Genomic DNA, 26,662 nt, shown 5'->3' with positions numbered 1-26,662 from the left:
TCTTTTGTAACTGGCTTCCTTCACTTAGCAGAAAGTTTTCCAGTTTGTAGAATGTATCACAACTGCATTATTTTTTAAATGCCTGAATAATATTCCATTTGTCTTAGCTATCTAGTGCTGCTATAAGAGAAATACCATAAGCGGATGGCTTTAACAAAAAGAAGTTTATTCTGTCACAGCCCAGGAGGCTAGGAGTCTGAATTCAGGGTGCCAGCTCCAGGGAAAGGCTTTCTCTCTCTGTTGGCTCTGGGGAAAGGTCCTTGTCATCAATCTTCCCAGGTCAAGGAGCTTCTCAGTGCAGGGACCCTGGGTCCAAAAACCCGCTTTTCTCCTGGCTCTTGTTTCTTGGTGGTATGAGGTCCCCCTGTCTCTCTGCTCGCTTCTCTCTTTTCTATCTCAAAAGAGACTGTCTTAAAACACAACCTAATCTTGTAGATTGAGCCTTGCCTCATTAACATAACTAGCCCTAATCTCACTTTATTAACATTACAGAGGTAGTATTTACAACACATAGGAAAATCACATCAGATGACAAAATGGTGGACAATCACACAATACTGGAATCATGGCCTAGCCACACTGACACATATTTTGGGGAGACACAATTCAGTCCATAACTCCACTGTCTGAATATACCACACTTTATTTAATCATTAGTCTATGGGTAGACATTTGGGATGTTTTCAACTTTTGGCTATTATGAATAATGCTGGTATTATTCATAATACCCAAGTTTTTGTGTGGCCATATGCTTTTATTTCTCTTAGGTACGTATCTGGAAGTGGAACTGCTGGATGTAAGATTTTGTATTTCATTTTTAATCACAATAATCCACTGAACATATTACTCCATTGCTAAAGTATTAAACATTTTTGGTCCAATTTATTTGCCATTTTAGAAAGCCATTGGAAGAATGAATTTGAGCATGTTTGCAGACATTGATATATTTATTTGAAATATAATTCTGATTGGAATTATTTTTCCAAGGGCATAAACATCTTTCCGTTTCTGGCTGTGTATACTTCCTTGTTTAGCCTTCTAGATGGGTTGCGTTTATTTCTAATATCAGTAACAATGATTTTGCATACAAATTTTAAAACAACTTTATCAGAATTTGATGATGACTTTTTTCCTTTTGTTTTGTAATTTTTTTTTTTTTTGCCATGCTGGTAGTTTTAAAATGATATTTTAAGGCTAGATAAAATTGCATGATTTAATGCCTTGTGAAGGTGTGTATTTAGTATTTGCATTTCACGTTTGGTCTTTGTATTTCTTAGTATTTTAGCTATTTTTTCACATTCTGTATTTTCTGCATAAAGTACAGTTGAGTTGTTTTACTGTTTAACAATGATTCCTTTTGATGTTAACATTAAAACTATATGTGTATGCAAAGGTATGTGCATATGCCTACATTTCCACAGATACATAAAGAGGAAAAGTCATGAAGGAAGTTTATTTTATAGTTACAATCCCATAAGAAAACTTTTTGACTTAAAAGTGTTTCCTCTGATCTGCTGTAATGTTCATCATTTATTCTAAGTTTACTCTACTCAGGGCCCCAGAAGGAGAACTCATCAATATTCAATGTGCTAAAACTTTTCCCACACCTTTTTTTTCCCTTGGCAAGTGAATTGTAAGCATTTTTCCGCATAACTTCACATAATTTTCTCATCTTGTAACGCTGTAGATCCTTTACTTTAACCAGTTTTGAACTTAGACCTACTCAAACGCTTTTTAATGTTTGCCCTTTGGATATGTCTAAACCTATTGACTCTTAGTTACTAGAGCTGAAAGAACACTACTTCAGCACCTTTCAAAGTCAATTTTTTAATAATGTATTTTTGCCTAAAACCTGCACTAAAATTTTAGCTTTTTTTTTTAACTTGTGATAATAAAGGGAAGACTTTTGACTTTGAGTTTTGTAATATGCATTTGCTTTTAAGGATATTCAATTCTATTTTTTAAAAAGATGAATAAGTTTGTTGTTCGGAAAACATAAGTACAACATTTTAAGATATGTTAAGAATAGATAAGTAGTTAATAGGTAGGGTATGTGTGTGTTAGACATATATATATAAAAAGATGGAGGGACCAAGAGATACCAAATAAGTATGAGGTATTTGTGATGGTTAGGACTGTGTGTAAACTTGGCTTAGCCATGATTCTCAGTGTTTGTATATGATCACTCCCATGATTGAATATACTGTGAATAGGCAATCAGATGAAAGGGAGTTTCCTCGGGGGTGTGGCCTGTGTCTGAATATAAGCAGATGTTTGGGCTGTTCGCTCTCTCTGGATCCTGAGGCTGCCTCCTGTCATCTCACCTCCAGTTCTTGGGACTTGAGCTGTCAGCTTATCTGCCGAACTTGGGATTCGTTGATCTTCACAGACTATGAGCGGAGCCCTGCTCTCTGACCTGTTGATCTTGGATTCGCCAGACCCTGCAGCTATGTGAATCAGGAGAAACTCTGCGGTCTTGCCTGCCAATCTTGGAATTTGTCAACTTTCACAGCCTGTGAGGGGGAGCCCTGCTCTCTGACCTGCCAATCTTGGGCTCGCCAGCTCCTGTGGCTCCATGAATTGGAAGAGGCATCTACCCTGATCCACAGACTTGGGATGTTCTAGCCTCTACAATCGTGTGAGCTGTTTCCTTGAAATAAATCTCTCTATATATATTTATATGCTTTAGTGGTTCTTTAGAGAACCCAGCCTAAGACCAAATTTGGTACCAGGAGTGGGATGCTGCTCTAACAGATACCTAAAATGTGGAAGCAGTTTTGAAACTGTGAATGGACAGAGGAGTGGCAGGGGCAGAGGACCAGTAGCAGCAGAACCAGGATACCGGTGCAAGACAGCACTGGAGCCAACCCATGGAGCGAGAGAGCTGAGTGCCTGTGTGCGGGAGGCTTCCTGGTGGAGTGGGGTGCCTCTGGGCACTTATCGGTGGAGTTAGGCTTGCTGAGCCACAGAGCGAGCAAGCTGACTGCCTGTGCGCAGGAGGCTTCCTGGCAAGTGGGGTGCTTCCGGGCACTTATTGGTGGAGCTACCGAACTTTGGAACACTTGCCCCAGCAGGGCAAATGCGGGTGTGAGGCCCGAGGGCCTAGAAGCCACAGGAAGCAGAAGCTGAAGAGACAAGGAACACAAGAAGCAGAGCTGCCTCAGTCTCAAAAGGTATGGCCATGACCTCAGGGATTTCAAAGGGTGGAGCCATGGCCTCTGGTGTTTCTAAGGGTGGAGTTGTCACTCCAATAGACTAGGAGAATGGTGCACCTAAAGCCGAGGAGGCAGAGTTGCCATCCCAGTGGGCTTGGAAGGTGGAGCTGAAGCCCAGGGCCGAGGGGCCTCCACTCAGAATCCGGAGATTGTTGCCTATACCTAGAGTCTAGAGGGCAGGGCTATTGTGTAAATTGTCTCAGAGAACAGACTATTTTCAAAGCCCTGAGGGCTAATGTAATGTGTTCTGCTGACTTGCTTGGTGCCTGTTATCCCTTCTTCTCCTCCAGTTTCTCCCATTTGTAATGGAAATGTCTAGCTCGTGCCTGTTCTGCCATTGTACCTTTGGAAGCAGATAACTTGTATTCTAGATTTCACAGATAAAGAGGAATTTTTCGATTTTGGACTTTGAGTTAAGACTTTTGATGAGATGAATATGTTTTGCACTCAAAAGGACATGAATTTTGGGGGGCCAAAGGGTGGAGTGCCATGGATTGAATTATGTCCCCCAAAAGTATCTGTCAACTTGGCTGGGTCATGATTCCCTGTATTGTATGACTGTGTAATTTTATGTGATTTCCTTATGTGTTGTAAACTCCATCACTATGATGAGGTTATATGTGGTGTCCTTATGTGCTGTAAACTCTACCACTGTGATTAGGTTATACTGATGACGTCTACAGGATTGGATAGTGTCTTAAGCCAATCTCTTTTGAGATATAAAAGAGAGAAGCGAGCAGAGACACATGGGAACCTCATACCATCAAGAAAGCAGTGCCAGGAGCAGAGTGCGTCCTTTGGACCTGAGGTTCCTGTGCTTACATGCTCCCAGACCAAGGGAAGATTGATGACATGGACCTTCCTCCGGAGTTGACAGCAAAAGCGTTCCCCTGGAGCTGACGCCCTCAATTTTGACGTGTAGTCTACTAGATTGTGAAAGAATAAACTTCTCTTTGTTAAAGCCATTCACTTGTGGATTTCTGTTAGAGCAGCACTGGATGACTAAGACACTACTCAACACACATAAGAACCTGTGCATGAAACATTCATGATATACTAAAAATGCATGAGCACTTAATATTCATAAGGCCTTAATTCTGCCACCATTGCTGGCAAGCATTCTGGCTTCATGTGTCCTTCACCAAAGAAACAAATAAAATCCATGTTGAGAAGGCTAATTACCAAATTACAGCTAGTCACCAGGCATATCTATCCCCATGTCTTTACTACAGACCATGTCACTGGCCCAGTGTGCATACTCCTCATAAGCCTCCTTGCTGGAACCTCAACTGTGGTTCTCAGAACTACAATCAGTGGGGGAAGCTGATATGGCAGACAGGATGTATGGACACTGCATACTCCAGAACTGTGGTATTGTAGTCTCTCCCATCTGTTTGAAACTTATCCTAAGTGTATGAACTAGCCCAACTTCCCCCACTCATTGCTTCTCCTTGTGTGTTTTAAATTGATTTAATAAACCATGTGATTTAAGCAATTCTAATTTTGTCTCTGAGCTCTGAGACAGTTAGCCTTGTACTGTAATTTGAGGCTACTTTTGTATCCAGGTATCTTCCTAAAGGACAAAGTTCTTTTCAATTAGTGATCATATTCCCAAATACCGTACACAACATGTTTCAGGTTTTTAATTAAAAACAAATCATTTGGCTATACCAAAAATTAGAGTGTGGCCCAAAATGCCCCACTGCTTGATATGATCAGATAGAGAGCTTAAGCAATGGCTCTTTTCTTAATGGCTTACAAAAAATGGACAAGACAGGAAGAATATGTATACATGTATTTTTTTGTCAAGAATTAATTTGATCTTTTCTTCTGTTTTTTTGAGATTTAGCAGTCCTGTGAGCCTTATATAGTGAAAGAACTGACTCATCAATGAGAATGTGCGCATCACCATCTGGGGATTTTTTTCCTTCATATTTTGATGTTTAATAATGACAATGCCAAGCAATGAGGTATTTAAAAATAGCTCATTTCTTCGAAAGAGTAATCATTATCTAAGAGATTACTCCTACCCTAAAGATAACAGGTAAAACTACCACATAGTTTGGCTAAACTGTCTTAACCACTGTGCCACCAGGGCTCCAAATTGTTCTTTAGTGAACAGTTATTCAAATAGATTTTTTTGTCCCTTTCGCATCATATATGAAAAGGATATTTAAAATAAAACACTCTTTCATAAAAAAAAAAAATGCTTCACATTCCTTATTTTTTGTTTATTTAGATTAGGGAGCCCTGGTGATGTAACGGTTAAGTGCTCAGCTGCTAACAGAAAGGTTAGTGGTTCAAACCCACCAGCTGCTCCGTGGGAGAAAGATGCAGCAGACTGCTCCAGTAAGGATTTACAGCCTCAGAAAGGAGAATGAGGAAAACAAGATACAAGGAAAAGGTTAGTCCAAAGGACAAATGGACCACAACTACTATGGCCTCCACCAGACTGAGTCCAGTATAACTAGATGGTGCCCGGCTACCACAATTGACTGCTCTGACTCGGATGACAACAGAAGGTCCCAGACAGAGCTGGAGAAAAATGTAGAACAAAATTCTAACTCACAAAAAAGACCAGACTTACTGGCCTGACAGTATATTTTATTTAAATTTTTATCCTAAGAAATCTCATCCACACTTAAGACTTTAATTTAAATATTGATGAAAATTTCTGAAATTTTTACCTCCAGTTCATACCCCTCCTTTGAATTCCAGACTGGTATATCCAACAGACTACTTAACATCTCTACCTGAATATTATCAAGCATCACACTATACGTCCAAATCAAATGAAAGAGCAGCACAATTCAGAGCTGAGTATCTTCCTGTAGTCCCACCTTAGCTCACACCCTTTCAATCCATCCACTTACGCATGCCAGAAAAGGAGGAATTATCGGCCACCCCCCTATGTCCAACTCAGCAGAGGATACTGCTGTCTCCTGCTGATTCCATCTACTTTTTCCTGTCTCTACTGCTACCACTCTATTCAGAGGACCGTCCTCACTCACTAGTACTATTACCCTCATTATATCTCTTCTTCTGTCCTTCAAATCTGCCTTCAACACGGTGTCAAAGTGACCTTTTTGAAAGAAAAGCAAATATGGCACTTTTAAGATTTCAATGGATTCTCATTACACTTACTTTAAAGACTAAAAGCCTAAACATGGCCTAATAAAGCCTGTCTCTTACCTTCCTTCCCTGTTCTAGCTCACATCATGTCCTCCTCCCTCTGTAAACAGGATACAGAATACTTCTTTAATGTCTTCCACTTTTCCATGTTTGGTACATCCATTGGATAATAACCTATCCTGCTCACTCTGCATCTCAAACACCTGAGCTCTCCAACTTTAGTCCTACTTATACTTCATGTGATCAACTGACACTTTCTCAGGAAAGTCTTCCCTGACTTCGCCTCCCCATCCAAGCCTAGTTCCTATCACTTGTTATATGTGTTCACTTCACCATGTAAAACTGTTTTTAAAAATTTACATTTATTTGTGAAATTATTTGACTGTCCACCTTTTCATGTAGACTGTAAGCTCCATGAGAGCTGGGACATTACATATTTTTGCTTACAATGTTTTGAAGTGCTTCGACAGAGTGCCCAGCATGAACAGGGGCTAACTAAATATTTGTTGAATAAATCAGTAAAAGAGTGTAGGGAAAGAAGACTGCAATCTCCTGAATTTTCTTCCAGAGAGCTTGGTTCTACATCAACTAAAGTCTATGCAGGGCTTCTCTGTGCTAGTGTGACTCAGCCATCTGTGATCTTTTAAATAAAATTTAAAAAATAATTTTGAAAGGTACTCAACTTTTTAAAAATGCTGTTATCAAAGTAATATATGCACATGGCAAGATATGAAAAGTACGGTTGAGCTTATAATGAAAAGTAACTGACTCCAAGCTCTTTCCTCCCAGCCCCAGCTCCCATAGTATTCTTAAGTATTCTTAAGTATTCTTTCCCTTAGTTCTAGTAATTACTTTCTAGATAATACTACTTCTAGATTTATCAAATAATAGTAAAATAATATAAATTGACACCCTGCTATAAAAAAATGAGGATTTAACTTACAATATCCTTCCCAGTGTCTTCCCAAACCTTGACATTCATACAATTATCTTTATTCAGTTGGTTTTCTACTTTTAAATAACATCTGGCCCTTCTGTTTCATGAATGTCCACATTTCAGCAGTATCCCTGATACTTCCCTTTAAAACATGAATTCTACTTCTAAAACTTTTCACTTTTGATTTTATGCTTACATTTCCCATTTCCCTAGCAAACAGTATGTTAATAAATGTATATGCTAATTTATCATAGTTTCCTTGTAAGTTTACTCATCATTAAAATGTGTCTGAAAACAAGAAAAACAATTGTTCCCACAGTAAATTGGTTAAAATGTATTCAATAGCTCATGCATTTGCTAAACGTTTTTATAACAGAAAAATGTTGAAGTATGCAAATTAATAAATTTGCAAACCTTCTGAAAAACTTGGTAGCTTCCTGGGGCAGGGAAACCTATAAAAAATGGACTAACTTTTGTTTTGACTAAATAAAGCTAAATTACAACTTGGTTTGTGAAAATTTGACAATCATACATTACACTCAAAATCATTTATAGTAAATTCCACTTGAATTTAATTTTAGCATAATAGAATTTAACAGAATTTTTCACATGCAAAACGAGTTAATGATTTCTAGGTGAGATTCATTTAACCTAAGAATTTATGAAGCCAAATTACTCAAAGTGATGGCTGCAAATACTTTTAGAAAGTAAAAAAAGAAAAAAGGAGATATTCACAAATCAACGACATTTGCAGTTTTTCTAAGAACTAGGTCTTAATTCACATGTCTGCTTTCTTTTTTTTCTTTAGAGTACCAAAGTGGAAAAAGAAAATCACTGAGTCTTTTGGCAATTTCTCCATCAATATCTCTACAACTATAGAGTTAGGAAATTCGGCGTTTAAAATTAAGTATTTAGGGCTGATAATCAGAACACACAGAAAAGCAAACTACTAAGAATTCATGTGGAAAAAATAACTTCATGTGTAACTAAGTTATTTAAGAAAATAGAATACTAGGTATGTGTATTTTTAAATTATTAAATTTAATGTAAACTAGATGGAGAACTAAATTGTAACTGACAAAAATGTATGAGTATTTTAAAAATGCCTATAAATAAAATCGGAGAGAACAACTGAAGTTTGGTTCTAGTTTATAAATGAATCTACTAAGCTTCCGTAAAAGCTTAGCAATACTTGAACCTCAATTTGTCCAAATATTTTAATCTATTTGGCTACTTAATATACCATATAATTATTTTATGCCCAATCTTCAGTGATAGTCATTTATTCAAATAAAGGGAAAAAACATAGTAGAAGCACCTTTTAGTATTTTGATAAATACACATGGTGATTGTAGAGATGATCAATTTTTTTATGCCCAAATAAGTAAACCAAACTAACCCATTTTACCATAAGGCAGCTTCTATAGAGTTCACAAGGCATACTGCCCTACTCTTTCAGGAACATTGCGTGCACTCTCAGCTTCTTTAATCTTTTGAAATTCTATAAGAAGTTGCAAGTATAATCTGGCTCCTTTCTAATTTCAAAAGCAAGTGTTAAAGTGGTTACCCAATGGCCATTAGTATGCTATTTTGATTATATGATTTAAAATATCAGTTTAAAATGTTAGTTTAGCATTAATATTTCTTGAGGTTTTATAGCTGAATTAAAAAAATCAACAAATTAGGTATCATAAAAATAATTTTTGATGATGAAATCAGCCCCAAGTAAATTAAAATTCTTGGCAAACCACTGCAAAAATAGAATCTTATGATAAGTCCCTAACACGCCTCTTTTGTATTCTCATTATAATACTGAAATCTAGGACTGACATATAAGCTATTCCTAGGCTGTAACAACAAGACCAATGAAACTTAATCATGAAATAAATTATGGGATTACTTACAGTTTGTTGTCTGAAAACACAACAAATGAATTTGCCAAATTTTATGCACTCTAGTTTAGAAATAAAATCTATATCACCTAGAAACCATTTCTCTATTGCAAGTCTCTACTTCCTTTTGAATCAGGTAGAGTGGGTTACTCATTTTCTCCCTCTTACTAAGTATCTCTTCTATATTTATCTGGAGAATATTATTCCTAGAAAATGAGTGGATGAAAAGGAGGGGCAAATTGTATTGCATCACGGAAATATATTTTCCCCTGGGTGGCAAGAGGAAAATATCCTAGAAGCAGTACATACTGAGGTTTGTAATGTACAAATAACACATCTAAAACATACAGAGTGCTTTCTTTCAGATCATATTAAGTACAAATTCAGAAGTTAAAATATATGAAAATTCTTTAAAATGAACTTGGTTACACTATATGAATGAATACCTAGTAGAGTCTAAGAACGTGGCTGTAAGTTGGGCATCAACCAGCCACCAATTACACAATCTAGCTTTGTTTCAGCATGACTGAGCAAGAGGAAAAACGATTTAACATATAAATCAGAAGAAAATTTCTGAGAACTAGCTGACAACATAGAATGCAAAAATCCATGATTTTTATTACGCAACAATAAAATCATTTAACAACAACAAACCAACAGAAAGCCATAACATATGAATAGAAAAGAGAATACAGTCAATGTGAAGTGAGGTGGGTAGGATAATAAAGAGTGGTACACAATCTGAAAGTGCAATAAAATATTAACCTTAATATTGGAAAAATTAAAAAATTCATAATTCATAATTCGAGTGAATTAGTAATTCGGAGAAGAAACTTTAGAAGCTTTATCAGCCATTATAAGAATTAAAAAAGGGAAAGGCGATCAAAGCAAGGCAAGATAAGATGGGACATATGGGGGACAGAGAATGGGGACCTGATATTTATAAAATAAGTATTCAAAGGTACAAGCAGATCAGTTACAAAAGGAGCAAATAATTAATAGATAATTAGTAATAATATATTAAAAAGAAAAAACTGTGCCAAAACCAAGAGTAATAGAGAGTCTCATCCTAGTCATATCGACAATAAATCTGAAATCATTAAAGCAGCCAGCTAGTGGTCCCATCCTTTCTACTGGACAGAGAAGAAAATCATCTCATCTTTGCAGTTTTCTCTAACTTCTAACTTTACAGAGTCATAAAATGCTGTGCTTTGGCCAAGAGTGCAAATAAGTCAAGCAATGGAACCCTACCCTAGAGGTTATGCAGTTGTATTTAAATCCAAGTTTTGGATAATTTTTTTTAACAAATGAAATTCAAACTTCAAAGCTAAAATTAACTAGTCGCTTAATGATTTTACTTCCTGCCTGCATCTCTAGCCTTATTTCATACTACTCTTTTCTTCATTCACCAAGTTCAAGTCACAGTGTCCAATTTTTCTTTTCCTTGAAAATAACAAGCTCACTACCACTCAAGTTCTTTTCCCATGCTTTCTCCTCTGTTTAGGACACTCTTGTTGAATCAGCTCAAATGTTACTTCATCAAATGATCTATCCCTGATCTCTCAATCTAAATCTCATCCCCTTTACTCCCAACCATTGACTTGCTTTATTTTCTTCATGGTAATAATCACTACCAAAAATTATCATATTATTTGCTCATATTTGCCTGTCCCTCAACTCCAGGATGTAAGCTCTGTGAAGACAGGCACCGTGTCTGTCCTATTCATTACTATATCCCCACCACTAGCATTACCTGACACTTAAAACCAAATCAGAAACCAAACCTGTTGCCGTAGAGTGAATTCCGACTCACAGCAACTCTGCAGGACAGAGGAGAACTGCCCCATAGGGTTTCCAAGGAGTGGCTGGTGGATTCGAACTGCTAACCTTTGGTTAGCAGCCCTATGCTTAACTACTGTGCCACCAGGGCTTGTGAAAATATGTGACTAAAAGAAATAGGCAAATATCTACAATCAAGACTAAGCTATAAGAGGCTGTTCCCCCAAATATTCATATCTAAAATTACTAAGAAAACATTAAAATAAGGTAAATTACAGAGCAGTTCTTACCTCATAGAATCATTGACGATTAAATTAGACAATGCTCATAAATGATCAAGTACAAGGCCTGCCAGCCTGGCACAGAGAAGGTATTTAATAAAGATTCTTATCATTGTTAGTTGTTATTTCTTCGACACGATATGTGTAAAGAAATCATGAAGGCATCAGAATTGATAAATTTTAATGTATGCAAAATGTATTAGAAAGAAAATATTAACACATTTAATTGTACATAAGAAACTATCATAAAGAAATTCCATAGAGTTTTAAAATAACATTATAATTTATCCCAATGTTTCATATTTGCAAAGATGTTATGGTATGTAAAGTTCATCTCAGTAATTTTAAAAGTTTTGGCATATTTGCCAATGATCAGGATGATCAGACTATTATTACATGTCTTACTCAAAATGAGCACAATAAGATGTGGACGGCTTTTTCTTTTCTCAATTTAAAATTACAAATTTCCTTAAAAACATCACATAATAATAATTCATTGTGCTGAACAGTAAAAACGTCTTATAAAAATCACTTACCACAGCCATGAAATTCTAAATCAAAGCAAAGAAAATGATGACAAAAAAGGAAAAATCTCCAAATTAAATTTATTTTTTTAAAAGATGCTTAATGTTGCATGTTCCATCTTGAAGACTGCTACTTTATATTGCTACTTTAGACATGCTGTACAAACTTAAAGTGAATCAAAATGTGTGCAACTGTACGTGTACAAGGAACAGTAAAATTAAGCCCTACTGGATAAAGTTGGATTTATATGATTGTATAGATTGTAATCTCAAGTTATAATTTATTTGAAAATCCATTTTCTATTTTGTCATCTAATTTTGCTTAGTGAAAATATAAACAGCATAATAAAATCAAACTATCTTCCTGGAAACACATTTCATTCAAATATAAATTTAAGTGATTAACTGTTATTCTCAGTAAATATGTTGTTCCCAGAAATGTCTGTTATCAAAGTAATTTATCCTACTACATGGATAGCAGTGCAGTGCTGGTGGCCCTTGATATATGAGACCATCTCCTACTTGGTTCAGGGTTGTCAATGTAGCTTGGAATGAAATTCCATTTAGAAGGACAGCCTTAGATTTTCTAGTAGTTTACAGAAGCAGGGATAAAAGATTTTGCATCATACATTTCTCTACCTCATCATATCTATTGCTAGTATATATATATATTGTTTCGTACCACTCAGTAAGAATTTAAACTCTGGTTACTATCTTACACTTATAACCATGAACAGATTGTGCGTCCTGCCAGTTAACATAGACCCTTTCTAACTCTCTACACAGGAGCCCTGGTAGCACAGTGCTTAAGAGCTATGGCGAGCTACAGCTGCAAACCAAAAACGTCGGCAGTCCAATACACTGCCCTGGGTGGGTTCTTGTTTGGAGGAAAGCTTAGACTCTGAAGGCTTTTGAAAGTCTTAATAAAATGTGGCCACTAAATGTTTGGGAATACAGAAGGGGTGGCGGTCTTTAGTGACTAAGTGGTGGTTTCATTAGTAAATTATCAGACTCTGTAAACTGACACTCATAGACAGGAAGCACATTTATTAAAAAAAAAAAAAAAGAAAATCTAATTTTATTCCCTGAAGAACTGGGAGGCCAAGTCTCTTCCCCAGTATCACACAGCCAACTTCTGGCAAAGCCCCTGTGGACTGGACCCAGGCGTCCTGGCTCCAAAGCTGGTGCTTGCTGTTTCCACTACACTATGTTACTTCAGATATTGCTAGAAAATGGCTCAAGGATAATGGTGCAAGGTATTGTGGCATTATGTAATTCAGTCTCGAATCCAGAAACTGAATGAAGATATTTTAATTTATGCAGTCTTCTCCCCCAAATGATTTGAGGGTCTTTAATAACATGCATGACCATGCAGAAGTATCACAACTTCCCCCTTCCAACTACATTAATCATTCTCTCAAATTTTAGACAAAACCTACTGACTAGTAAAATAAAATAGAAAACATACATATTTGGCTGTCACTACAATATTCATTTACTCACAAACTATTTATTTGAGTACCAAAAGTTCGAATGTTTTTGTTTATTGGCATATGTACATGGTTACCTACTCAAAGGATTAAATGGGCGTATTAAATCATTCATTTATTCCAAATACACTTTCCAAATGTTTATACTGTGTGCCTAGCACTGGGCTAGTTGCTAGCAAAAGACACAGTCATGTTAATATGTCCACTGATAAATCAGTTAACATACAGGTAAATAATCACATATACACCCTTCACTCCAGGCTCCTGCTGCTCCACCCACAGGGGATTTCCTACTTTTCCTGAAATATATAGGTCTCTTTATTTATTTATCCATCAACAAATCTCCATGGAGCTCATGATGTCTTGTACTCACGCAAACCCACTTTTCTCTTACTCTCTTACCACAACCAGTACCCACACGCCAGTCTGACCTGACATTCTGTGGCAATCAAATAAAAGCCTCTCTTGAACTTCTGCAAAAACAAACAGCTGATCTAGCTCCAAGGGACAATTCATTTCAGGATGCCTCTACTGCCCAACCTCAAAAGAAAGATTCTGAGGCTGTGAAAGGTCTAGCAGAGGTCAGACAGGATGGGGAGAGTTGGGCAGTACACACGAGAGTAAAAGTGAGCAAAAAAGAATAAAAGAAGGCAAAGAAAACATCACAGAAACCACCTGAAGGAAAAATAAAATCTACCCCAAACTTTCCTTTATTCTGCTTCCTGCGTTCAGTTTTATGAGGACACACACACACACAAAACAAAATAGAACAAAACAAACAAAAAAATTAAGCTCAAACCAGGAAGTAGCATGTTTGAGTACACAGTTTTTATACATATGATTGTGAACTCATTCATTCATTTCAGAAATAGTCGTGAACTCTTTACTAGTGTCAAGCTCTTTGTTTGATGCTGGGAATATGAAGATGACACTTTCTCTGATAACACTCTCTCAAAGAGCCCACAGACCAGGTAATGTGGTAAAGCCACCCTTACAGCACTGAGTGGTAACTGGGTCAAGGAGGACTGCCCAGGGTGCTGTGAGTGGGAGGGGACACAGAGAGAGTCATTTATGTCAAAGCAGGAGGATGGGGAGCAGCACGTTACAATGGGTTTCCAGAAGGTACTCAAACCCAATCCTGAAGAAGTAACAAGTCATCGATGTAAATGCACGGGATGGTGGGAACACCATGTTGGACATCACTGAAGAAAACAAAGGATGACACTTTTTGGGAACTGTAAAAGCGTAGTACAGTGTGACTGGAAAAAATGATAAGTTGTCAGTGAGGCTAGAGGTAAACAGAACTCAGATAAAAAAAGACCCTGTTTACTAACTTTAGGAGTCCTGGCGGTACAGTGGTTAAAGCGCTAGGTTGCTAACCATAAGGTGAGTGGTTCAAACCCACCAGCTGCTCTGCTCTGCGGCAGTCTGCTTCTGTAAACATTTACAGCCTTGGAAACCCTATGCAACAGTTCTACTCTGTCCTATAGGGTTGCTTTGAGTTAGAATAGACTCAAAGGTAATGCTTTTTTTGATTGTTTTCTTGGCTTACTAACGGAAGAAATCGGGGTCTTTCTTGTAAGCAGTGGGGAGCCATTCAAAGATCTAAAGCAGATAATTTACAATGAAAGGCCTGTAGGAGACACAGACAAAAGGCAGCAAGACTATACGTCTGCTTAGCTCCAATAATTACTTCATAGCCATCAGCTGATTTTTATAATGTATGATGTATTTTCACAGAAAAATTATCTGTCATATTAATTTTTTAAAATTTGTTTTTTATTGGTTTAGTTTTTTTTTTTTCCTTTTTTCTTAATTTAATGTGTAAGTTACCTTTGGGTTTATGTTTCTCACCTGGCTCCCATGCTGTGTCCCATATTACACACACCTGTGGGTAAAAATTGATTGTACCTGAAAACTTTAAATATATTAAGAAGATCCAATATGTTTGCCATGGGCATGTTAATTCAAATCAATCTATCACCCTGATAATAAATGTCTTGAATTCACAGAATGTGAGTTAGGTAAGTTTGAACAATAACATACAAGTGCCTTAGGAAGTTACATCCTGAGCAGTTTATCTCAGGTAGGGTTTATAACATCTGCTGCCATCAAAATAACCTGGATTATCTAATGATGCTCCTTAAGTACTCATGAATTTCTACCGGACCTTTATGCTTAGAATACCAGGAGCGCCCCAAGTAATAGTTGTGCGCTAGGAAAACATGGAGCCCTGGTGGCACAGTGCTTAAGCACTTGGCCGCTAACCAAAAGGTTGGTAGTTTGAATCCACCAGCCGCAACCTGGAAACCCTATGGGGCAGCTCTACTCTGTTTTACAGAGTTGGAATCAACTGGACAGCAACGGGTTTGGGTTTTTTCTTAGGAAAATATAGCACATAGTCATGTATTCCTACTCCAGGTAGAACCAGTTGAGTCTCAGAATGAAAAATACATACATATATACATTCTATTTGTAAATATAAATCTTGTATGAAAATTGGTCTCTACGGAGATGATGAAAAACAAACCTATACATAAAAAAACCTTGAACATTCTGAGACAAGATTTTTTATAAAAGGAAACACCTACGGACAAATAAATGCCTCTGATCTGGCTGGTCCATAATTTAAAACAAAGGCGTCTTTTTTTTTTTCACGGTATGTAGAGAAGATTCTAACACGGACACACTGGGAGCACCGGAGAACACTGATGTGGCTGCTAACGGCTAGAGGTGAGAGCTCAAGATTTCCGGCATCTTAGATTGCAGCCTGTCACCCGAGGGCTGGGAGAACGATAACTCCTATATAAAAAACCAGACCCGTTTCTGTCAAGTTGATTCTGATTCATGGCAACTGTCCCCCATAGGGATTTCACGGCTGTGACCTTTCAGAACCGATACACTAGGCCTTTCTTCTGAGGTACCCCTGGGTGGTTTTGAACAACCACCTCTTGGTTATTAGTCTGGCACTTAACCGTTTGCACCACCCAGGGACACCTAACTTCTATACACATGTACACATTTACCTCTCCATGTGCCTTGCTATCCCAGTTGGGAAGCTCTGTCTTAAGGAACACTTAAGAGCTGAGAAAGGGCCATACCAGGCGGCTGCTGACTTAAGCAAAGCATCAGCTTGTTGCATACAAACTGACTGGCTTGTCTATCCTTAAGTTAATGAAATCGCACATGCTGCCACCACTGACTGCTCTGACCAGGATCACAACAGAGGGTTCTGGACAGAGCTGGAGAAGGATGTAGAGCATAAGTCTAACTAACTCACAAAAAAAAAGACCAGATTTACTGGCCTAAAGGAGACTGGAGAAACCTCGAGAGTATGGCCCCCAGACACCCTTTCAGCTCAGTTGTGAAGTTCCCTCCGAGGTTCACTGTTCAGCCTGGGAGTGGACAGCCCCGTAAAACCAAATGAGACTAACAAGGTACAGGAGTCCAGTGACAGGGGCCAGAAGGCAGAAGGGGACAAGGAAGCTGGTGATAGGGAACCCAAGGTTGAGTAAGGATAGTGTTGATGTGTTGTGAGATTGTTAACCATTGTCATAGGGCAACATTTGTAGTAACTGTTAAATGAGAAACTATTTTGTTCTGTAAGTCTTCACCTTAAGTGAGAATAACAGCACAATTCGAAGAGTGTAGTCAATGTCACTGAACTGTGTATGTAGAAATTTTTGAAAAGGTGTATCTTTGGCTATGTGTATTTTCACCAAAAAAAAAAAAAAGGTTGAGAATTTAGAGGGTTGATATGTTGTGGGGTTGTTAACCAATGTCATAAAACAACATGTGTACTACTGTTTCATGAGAAACTATTTGCTCTGTAAGCCTTCACCTGAAGTACAACAAAATATTAAAAAAAAAAAATTGCACGTGCTGCTAGGAGAGAAGTGAGTCAAGCTCTTCCATGGCAATAATTTTCAGTTCAATTGTTGGATTCATAACGACTGCTTGGAGAGTTTTGTTGAGTAAGATTCTCAGGCTTTGTCTAGGCCTAGTCAGAGACAATGCTGGATTGATTAACAGCATCTACCATGGGTGCAGGTGGAGAGAATGACAGTATTTGCTAACCCAGACCATAAGGCTGTTCTACAACATAAATATGCAATATGGCATTGCGTCTGCAATATTCTCCAAATAGATAATGATACATGACCTTCTGCATTTGTCAAAACCCATAGGACGGTACAACACAAAGACTGTACCTTAAAGTAAACTATGAGCTTTAATACTAATGTGTCCATATCGGTTCATCAATTGTAACACATGGGCCAGGCGAAGGCAAGATGTTAATACAAGGAGAACTACGTGGGGGGGAGAAGGAGAATATATGGGATCTCTGTACTTTCTTCACAACTTTTCTATACACTTAAAACTGCTTTAAAAATAAAAATATATAAACGCAAACACACACGCATATACCCACACACACATATAAAACTGCAATCCTTTAAAAACATTTTATGAATTAAACCCCAGGCTTTACATCGTAGCCTTTATATCATGTTGTATTGTTTCCGTTATAAATAATTTAGGTGACAAATTCACCTAAGCCTTTCTTATAGTTCTCTTCGTGTGGCTTTTAGGCTTTCGGTGTAGTTGTCTTATTTTCTTGTTTTATCTCTTCCTATTGATCAAGTAATCTTGGCTTATTTTATTCCCATTCATCTTTCACTTGTAAGTAGAGAATAGGAAGCAGCCTCAGAAGAGGACACAGATGAACGTAACCCAGGTCCTAGAGGAAGCTGCACGTGTCCACTTGTCCTGTGAACTGCACAGGAGTGTCTACCGCACAAGGTAGACTTTTAGGCCACTGTTGACGAAGCCCCTGCTTCTACGCTCGTCAGCTCAGAAAGACAGACAGTAATACCTTTAAAATCAGTCATCTCTGTAACTTAGGAGAAACAGGTCAAATTATCTCAGCACGAAATATAGCCCAAGAATCTTGTGGGAATAATTCAGCATATTTAATCCGATTTTTTTCTCTTTTCCAAGTTCATATATGTATCCCTCTTTCAAATATTTATTTAATGCTCATTCCCATCCCCTTTCATGTAGAGAATGGGGTGTATGGATTGAATTGTGTCCCCTAAAAAAATGTATTGGAATCTGTCATGGATTGAATTATGACCCCCCCCAAAAATGTGTGTATCAATTTTGCTGGGCCATGATTCCCAGTATTGTGTGGTTGTCTTCCATTTTGTGATTGTAATTTTATGTTAAAGAGGGTTAGAGTGGGATGGTAACACCCTTACTAAGGTCACATCCCTGATCCAGTGTAAAAGGAGTTTCCCTGGGGTGTGGCCTACACCACCTTTTACCTTACAAGAGATAAAAGGAAAGGGAAGCAAGAGAAGAGTCGGGGACCTCATACCACCAAGAAAGTAGCACCAGGAGCAAAGTGCATCCTTTGGACCCGGGGTCCCTACGCCTGAGAAGCTCCTCTACCAGGGGAAGATTGATGAGAAGGACCTTCCTCCAGAGCCGACAGAGAGAGAAAGCCTTCTCCTGGAGCTGATGCTCTGAATTTGGACTTTTAGCCTACTTTACCGTGAGGAAATAAATTTCTCTTTGTTAAGTCATCCACTTATGGTATTTCTGTTAGAGCAGCACTAGATGACTAAGACAGAATCTTAACCCCTGCACCTGTGGGTTTGATCCTGTTTGGAAAAATGTTTTCTTTGTTATGTTAATGATATCATACCAGTGTAGGAGGTGTTTCTAAACTTCCTCATTTCCCAGACACAGACACATACTGGGTAAGACAAATGCCATGGGAGGACCTCCATGGAACCAAGGAACGACAGAGGCTCCCAAAAAGAAAGGAACTGATATAGGGGAGACCCTGACTGGGACTTTTAGCCTCCACAACTGTGAGAAAATAAACTTCAGCTCTTGAAAGCTACCCACTTGTGGGAGTTCTGTTATAGCAGCACTAGCTAAAACTAAGACAGGGGATAATAGCTCCTTACTTCAAAAAATTAATTCAGTCCTTTTATTTTTCAAAGTAAAGATTATGCTTGGTATCTGGAACATATCAATCGACAGCCCTGAATACTTTCGCTTTAGGGACTCATCACTTTTAATGCTGAATTACCTGCTAGAGCATTACTGGAAGGAGGCAGACGAAATAAGAAGAAAATGGATGCAATAATAAGAAGGTGGGCAAACATGAACTTCTATTCAGAGGAGAAGCAGCATAAATGGCAAATAAGCATTCCATCTTGCTAGTAATCAAATAAAATGTCGAGTGGAATTCAGAGAAACAGGCACTCTCTTACATGGGTGCAATCTTCCCAGAACTAATTTGACAATATGCATCAGTACCTTGAAGAGTCACATATTTCAACCCAGTAGTTCCTTTTCTGAAAATGTATCTGCAACCGCTTGCATATTAACTGCATGTAAATTTTTTAGTGGTCTCTTTAAAAGTAACTTACTTTTAATTTAAAGCAGGAAATAGAGTTTGCAAACAATACCATGTAAACTTTACAGGACTTTTCCTCACGTAAGTAGTGACTAGCTGAAGGGAAGTTGGATGATTGTAGAGGGTGGGGCAATGAGCGCTTTGAAAGAACAGAAATAATAAAATTGGAAGAAACAGCAAGAATTAAGAATGCAAGTATACTGGGCATCAGCTTTACAGTCCTGATGAGGGTCAGGCCTGGGGCTGGCTTTTTACTCCTTTCTGTACCTCTGATTCATTAGTGTCTTTCTCTTCTTCCATTAGCAGGAAAATCTAACCTACATGTGTTTCAGGTGCACAGAGAAGTGAGGCTCAGCTCCATGCCACAGCTAAATAAGCATCTTGGGTTACATGCTTCCTCACACTTCAAACGAACAAACTTTCTTACTGAAATATTTGACAAAACACAAAATCATTGATTTCATTTGTTTTTTTTTTTTTGAAGGACGTCTGGTGGTGCAGTGGTTAGAGCGTTAGGCTGCTAACCAAAAGGTAGGTGGTTGGAACCCACTAGCCGTTCTGCAGAGAATGACGTGGAGTCTGCGCCTGTAAAGATTTACAGCCTTGGAAATCCTATGAGGCAGTTCTGCTCTCTCCTATAGGGTCGCTATGAATCGGAAGCAACTCAATGGCAATGAGTTTACTTTTTTAGGGGATGGCACCTTCAAGACTATCTTTTCCAATGCTTTAATTTTATAAATGAGGAAATAAGACTAAAGAGTTAAACTGGATTGACTGTTGTCACAGAGCTGGTTGCTAGAAATGGCAGCGATTACAACCTGGCTGTTGAGGTAAACAGTCAAATCCCCCTATAATAACAAAAAGCCCCTTAAAATTCACTATAAAATTAATTAACCCACTGCCATAGAGTCAATTCTGACTCACAGAGACCCTAGAGGACAGAGCAGACCTTGCCCCATAGGGTTTCCAAGGCTGTAATCTTTACAGAAGCAGATTGCCACATCTTTCTCTGCAGAATGGCTGGTGGGCTCCAACTGCTGCCCTTTCAGTAAGCAGCATGGTGCTTAACCATTGCACCACCAGGGCTCCTTATAAAATTAATTAACTGCTCTTTTCTCATGGGTTTCCTAAATTTTGACTGTTGTCTGTTACACTTTAGGCAAGTCACATGAAGATATGTTCACATTTTACAAAGTTACAACAAACGGAAGATGTAAAGTCGACAAAATTCTCATGAGTATCTCTCTATCCAGGAATCATGAGGAGGGGCTTGCCCTACTGACTGGACCTGCTTTCAACAAAGTAGCAAAATTTTAACTGGATGTCACTGATGTTCAGCATTTTTGCCTCCAGGGAAAATCAAAGGGTCTAAGGAAGCCCCCTCCCCACATGAAGCTGTCACCTCATGGTGCCCTCCAAGTTTGGCTACAGACTGTGGGTAAATCTCTCTGTAACAGCTGTGCACACCCCTCCCCACCCCTATCTAAAAAAGAGAGAGTTCAGAACTGCTTAGAAATCGCAGGGGAGAGGAGGGATAAAAACATCTTACCAACAGAAAGTTGAAAGGTAGTATAAGCAATGAATGTAGCTTAGCACTGTCTTGGTAAAGAATAAAAAATATAGAACAATCATTTGACTAGGATCTATCTCTTTGTGTCCCAAAACTTACATAAGTGCTTATTTTAAAGATTCAAAATTCGATCTATCCCCCTGAAATTTACAATCTCTTTGGGTCAAAGGGTTCAGAAATACAATTCAAAGTACAATTAATCCAGATGAAGCTGAGATGCTACATGGGAACCTTTCCTGAATTTTGAGGGGTCCATTATGGTGCTTTTTATGCTCTGCTTTCACCTTAACACCATTATCAAATCTCATGCATTTCTTTCCTTTCTTGCTGTGAGTGTATGGATACTTCAAAGTTCAAGGGTTAATGAAGGAAGGGCTACGAGTCAGATGTGGCTCTAATACAATGAAACTGCTTAACTGGACTAAATAGAGGTTCTACAAGCTGAGGTTTCTCCTTATGAAGTGGAGACCACTCTGTTAATGATACTGTAATATGAAAATGACGCTGGGTAGCAAGACACTATATATGTGTGTGTGTGTGTGTGCGTGTATGTGTATATATATATATATATTTTAATGGAAGACAGATCTCAAACGATGTCAATAAATGTAATCATACTCCTGGATTTCTGGCTCCTCCAGTGCATGACAGTGGGAGACCTAGTGGCACAGTGGTTAAGCATTCATCTGCTAATCAAAAGGTCAGTGGTTCGAATCCACCGACTGCTCCACTGGAGAAAGATGTGACAGTCTGCTCCCATAAAGATTACAGCCTTGGAAACCCTATGAGGCACTTCTACTCTGTCCTATAGGGACTCTATGAGTCAGAATCAGACTCAACAGCAACGGGATTGGTTTCGGTTTTTTTGGTAGTACATGACAACAGTTGCTTTGGGATTCATTACCAGAAAAAAAATCTATTTGGTGATGCTTCCTTCAATTCACTTAGTTTAATCCCAGTGGAAATTCATACTGGAGAAGTATTATCCAGAAGAAAAAAAGGTAATAAACAGTGATGTATTTTCTGATAACCAAAAAAAGACAAAGAATTTATGTGTAAGTATCTTTATGTGTGGCTTTTTTATGTACAGAACATTACTTAGCAAATATTGGTTATAATAAAATCTTGGCATTTTATACCTAGATTGCAATATCTCAGATACATGAATCCATTAAGAGAGTAAGAAACCAGACACTTACATGCTTGTTCAATCAAAGTTCTGCAAATGATATTATGAGATATAGTTTGGTATGCACAAGGCAAGTGTATTGACCCAATACTTCTAAAATAATAAAAGAAAATACAATGAAACATTTATTTCATGGGTTAGTTTCTTGATAGCCTGTAGTCTGCCCCTGGGAGGGGCAAAGGGTTAAGTGCTTGACTACTAGCCAAAAGATTGGCAGTTCAAACCCACACAGTGGCACCTCAGAAAATAGACCTGGCAATCTACTTTTGAAAGATCACAGCCTTGAAAACTCTATGGAGCACATGTAGGGTTGCCATGAGTCAGAACTGACTCAACAGCAACTAACAACAACAAGCTCGAAAGGGTAAACTTCCAGAAGGAAAAGTCTGCCTTATTTCCCTAGCAGAGGTTAAAATAGTGAACCCCACTCATTCAGTTCTTGAGGCGCACAGACTTGCCTGTCTTTTCTTCCTTTTCAGAAGAATATATTCCTACAGGAGACAGAGAGGAATGAATATATATACAAAACAACTATTCAATAAATGATTTAATAATCCTTAATTTGAAGATGCTGATCTTCAGGCTAAAGCTGTAACCAGCTAAAATTCACAAAATTAAGTTGAATAGACAAATATACACTGGCATCCTGTGTGTGGCAGGCAGTGGTCAAAGCCCTGGACTGAAAGAAGGGTCGTCACAGAATATATAGTTAAATACTATTGAGCTTTATCTGGAATTCCTCAAGATGTTCAGGTTTTCATGAGAGAAGAAAAAATATGTTACAATTATTTTTAAAATACGTTCAGAACATGCTTGTAAAAATATAAACCAGTTGTCATCGAGTCAGTTCCAACTTATGGTGACTCCATGTGCATCAGAGTAGAACTGTGTGCCATAGGGTTTTTGATGGCAGATTTTTTAGAAGTAGATTGCCAGGCCTTTCTGCCAAGGTGCCTCTAGGTGGACTTGGACCTTCAACCTTTTGGTTAGCAGGTGAATGCTTTAACATTTGCACCACCCAGGGACTCTGTAAAAATATAGAAAACCACTAAAAATATAGTTGTTACCAAAATTATGCAATATAATAACAATTACATTGCCAACTTTTATTGAAAGTTTACAATGTTTGAGATATTCGGTTAAATACTTTATACCGTTTCTCTCACTTAATCCTCACATGACCCTTATAATGTTAAAAAATGTATTATTATATTTAAAACAGTGTCTAGCACAAGAAAGATTTACAATCAATAGTGAATGGATGAATTATTCCCATTATAAAAGGAGAAAACTGTGACGTAGTTGTCTCTCTTGGTCCAAGTCATCCAGTGAGTAAGGGTTTAAGCTGTGATACAGTGTGGTAAACACCATGATAGAAACATACACATTCATATGGAAGTGTGGAGAAAGGGTGCCTGACCTAGACGAGGGAGCAGGGGAGTTTATGAAGAGGATGACATTTCACATTACCTTCTCCCCAATCAGGCTTAGGCCCTACGCCTCAGAGAGTACTTCCATAAGAATCTATGCATTTAACATTGCTTTGTGATGGTCTGCTGATATGTCATTCTCCCTAATTAAACTTTGAGTCCCATGAAGGCAGTAATACGTCCTAATTCATCTTTATTTTTCTAGTGCCTTGTCCAAGTGTAGTTTTTTGATCAAAGTTTGTTGGTTGAATAAATGACCAAAGAGAGAGTGCCCGTGATTGACATAGATCAGCTCTGCACTGAAAGATGACCTAGTCTTGGGAGTATTTTCTAACGCTTGACTGAAAATAAACCACTTTATATGAAGAGCATGACTTACAGCATCATTGTATTTTACCCTGTACACATAAGGTCATAAGAAAAATTCATATTTCATATTATATATGATTACCTGGGAAGATGGTCACGGAATGAAAGAAATTTGTCACATATATGGATTTTATTTTATGATTTAGCTGCAAGATTCCATTGCTATTCACCATCTAATAAAATTTACCCGTCTATGCACAGTGAGTTGTTTATTGAATACAGAAAGATTGATTTTAGCCATTTTGGCAGGTGAAAATTAAAATGATGTTTGCTTTGTTCCAATGCTTGGTAATATGCAAAGAAATAAAGGAACCAAAATAGCAGAAGCCGTTCATATATTTCTTAGGAGTCAGAGGTCAAGAACTTGTTCATATTGCCATTTCACATCCCATAAAATATAGTCTTATACACAGAGGATAAGCACAAGACTGGGATGTGTTATTATGTTAGCAATCTACGATATTTGGAAACAGTGGTCTTTTTCAGACATCAGTTCTGCTCTGATTGTTATCCTGTATAACCAAAGCTTATGCAGAAACCAGTAATTTATACCTCAGATTTAATGGAAGTGGCATCTGGAGTTGTTCCTTGATCTTTGATGAATTTATATCCCAGGCATGTGGTCATCTTGAATTTTCGGCTTACAATGATAGAACAGTTTCCTAGAGACGTGGGGCTATTATTCGGGTCTTAATGCATTACCTTCCCTTTCCATTCCTCTATTTCAGTTTGCCAAAGGGCAGCTACTGAGAAATCTAGCTGTACTTGTCTAGAGTGTGGAGTTTTATGGGAATGAACATCTCTTCAGGGCTTGGAGAAAAAGATGAGCACAGTACAATCTTGGTCTTAAGGCTACCAAAACATAAGATAATATAACTACCAGGTTATAGACCCGTGCCCAATTCTAGTTTCTGTTTCTAAATGTGTTGCATAAAACACAATTGATCTCAAGTTGGTGTTGTCTTTTTTTTTTGTTGTTGTTGTTCTTGTTTTGTGTGTGTGTCTGGTGGAGTGGTAAATATTCTCACAGCTTTCAAAAAGAAACAAACTGAAATCGATGTACTATAATTACAAAGTAATACGCAATACTTTTCCTTCCCCTCAGGAATAGCAAAGAACATTGCTATCCACTTCTTGGACACCCTCTAAAATAGCTTTAAAAATTCTATCCTAACAAATTTCCCTGCAGATGTATAAATTACAACACAGTACAGATCAGACAAATCGAGGGATATCCTACAGATACTCTTTAAAAAGTCCAGATCATAAAACACCAAAAACAATTTTAAAAGGCTGAGATTCCCCTCCAAAAAGGAGGGTGGGGTAAACCGGAGAGATACTGAAGAGTTTTTAGGACAATCATGAAAATCTGAGTACGGACAGTGGTTTAGACAAGAGTAGTATATCAATATTGAATTTCTTGATTTTGATCATTGAACTATGGTTATGTAAAAAGATGCCCTTGTTCTTAGGAAATACCAAAAAAAACCAAACAAACAAAAACAAAAAACAAACCTGTTGCTGTCTGTGATGGTTAAGATTGTGTCAATTTGGCTGGGCCATGATTCTCAGTGTTTATGTGTGATCACTGCCATAATGGGATCTGCTGTGAGCAGCCAATCAGTTGAAAAGGAGTTTCCTCGGGTGTGTGGCCGGCATCCGAATCTAAGCAGACGTTTTGGCTTTTTGCTTGCTCTGGATCCTGTGGCTGCCTTCTGTTTGTCTGACTTCCAGTTCTTGGAACTTGAGCTGTGAGCATATATGCCAGTCTTGGGGTTTATCAATCTTCACAGCCTGTGAGCGGAGCCCTGCTCTCTGATCTGCCAATCTCAGGTTTGCCAGCCCCTGCAGCTACGTGAATTGGGAGAAGCCTCTATCCTAATCCAGACTTGGAACATTCCAGCTTCTACAATTGCATGAGCTGTTTCTTTGATATAAATCTCTCTCTATATATATTTATACACTTTACTGGTTGTCTTAGGCTGGGTTCTCTAGAGAAGGAAAACCAGTAAAGCATATACATACAGGGAGAGAGAGACAGAGAGAGACAGATTTATATCAAGGAAACAGCTCACGCAATTGTAGAGGCTAGACCGTCCCAAGTCCATGGGTCAGGGTATAGGCCTCTCCCAAGTCACGCAGCCGCAGAAGCTGGTGAGCCCAAGATTGGCAGATTGGAGAGCAGGGCTCCTGCTCACAGGCTGTGAAGGTTGATGAATTCCAAGATCTGCAGGCAAGACCACAAGGTTTCTCCTGATTCACGTAGCTGCAGGGACTGGCAAACCCAAGATCAGCAGGTCAGAGAGCATGCGACAAATCCCAAGTTCAGCAGATAAGCTGACAGCTCAAGTCCCAAGAACCAGAGATGAAATGACAGAAGCCAGCCGCAGGATCCAGAGAGAGCAAAAGGCCAGAATGTCT

General features: G+C 38.2%; 1 protein-coding gene across 1 annotated transcript in view; it reads right to left on the bottom strand.

The window, feature by feature from the left end:
* Positions 1 to 26,662, bottom strand: part of NAALADL2 (N-acetylated alpha-linked acidic dipeptidase like 2) — an 826,538-nt gene that overhangs the window by 455,329 nt on the left and 344,547 nt on the right. Inside the window, 1 exon segment of the mRNA XM_012559589.1 lies at positions 25,463 to 25,486. Coding sequence (XP_012415043.1) covers positions 25,463 to 25,486 — 24 coding nt within the window.

The sequence above is a fragment of the Trichechus manatus genome, unplaced genomic scaffold, assembly GCF_000243295.1.
Source record: "Trichechus manatus latirostris isolate Lorelei unplaced genomic scaffold, TriManLat1.0 scaffold00274, whole genome shotgun sequence".
NCBI classification, from domain to species: domain Eukaryota; kingdom Metazoa; phylum Chordata; class Mammalia; order Sirenia; family Trichechidae; genus Trichechus; species Trichechus manatus.
Note: the sequence above shows the minus strand (reverse complement) of the source record. Positions and strands in the feature narration are given on the sequence as shown.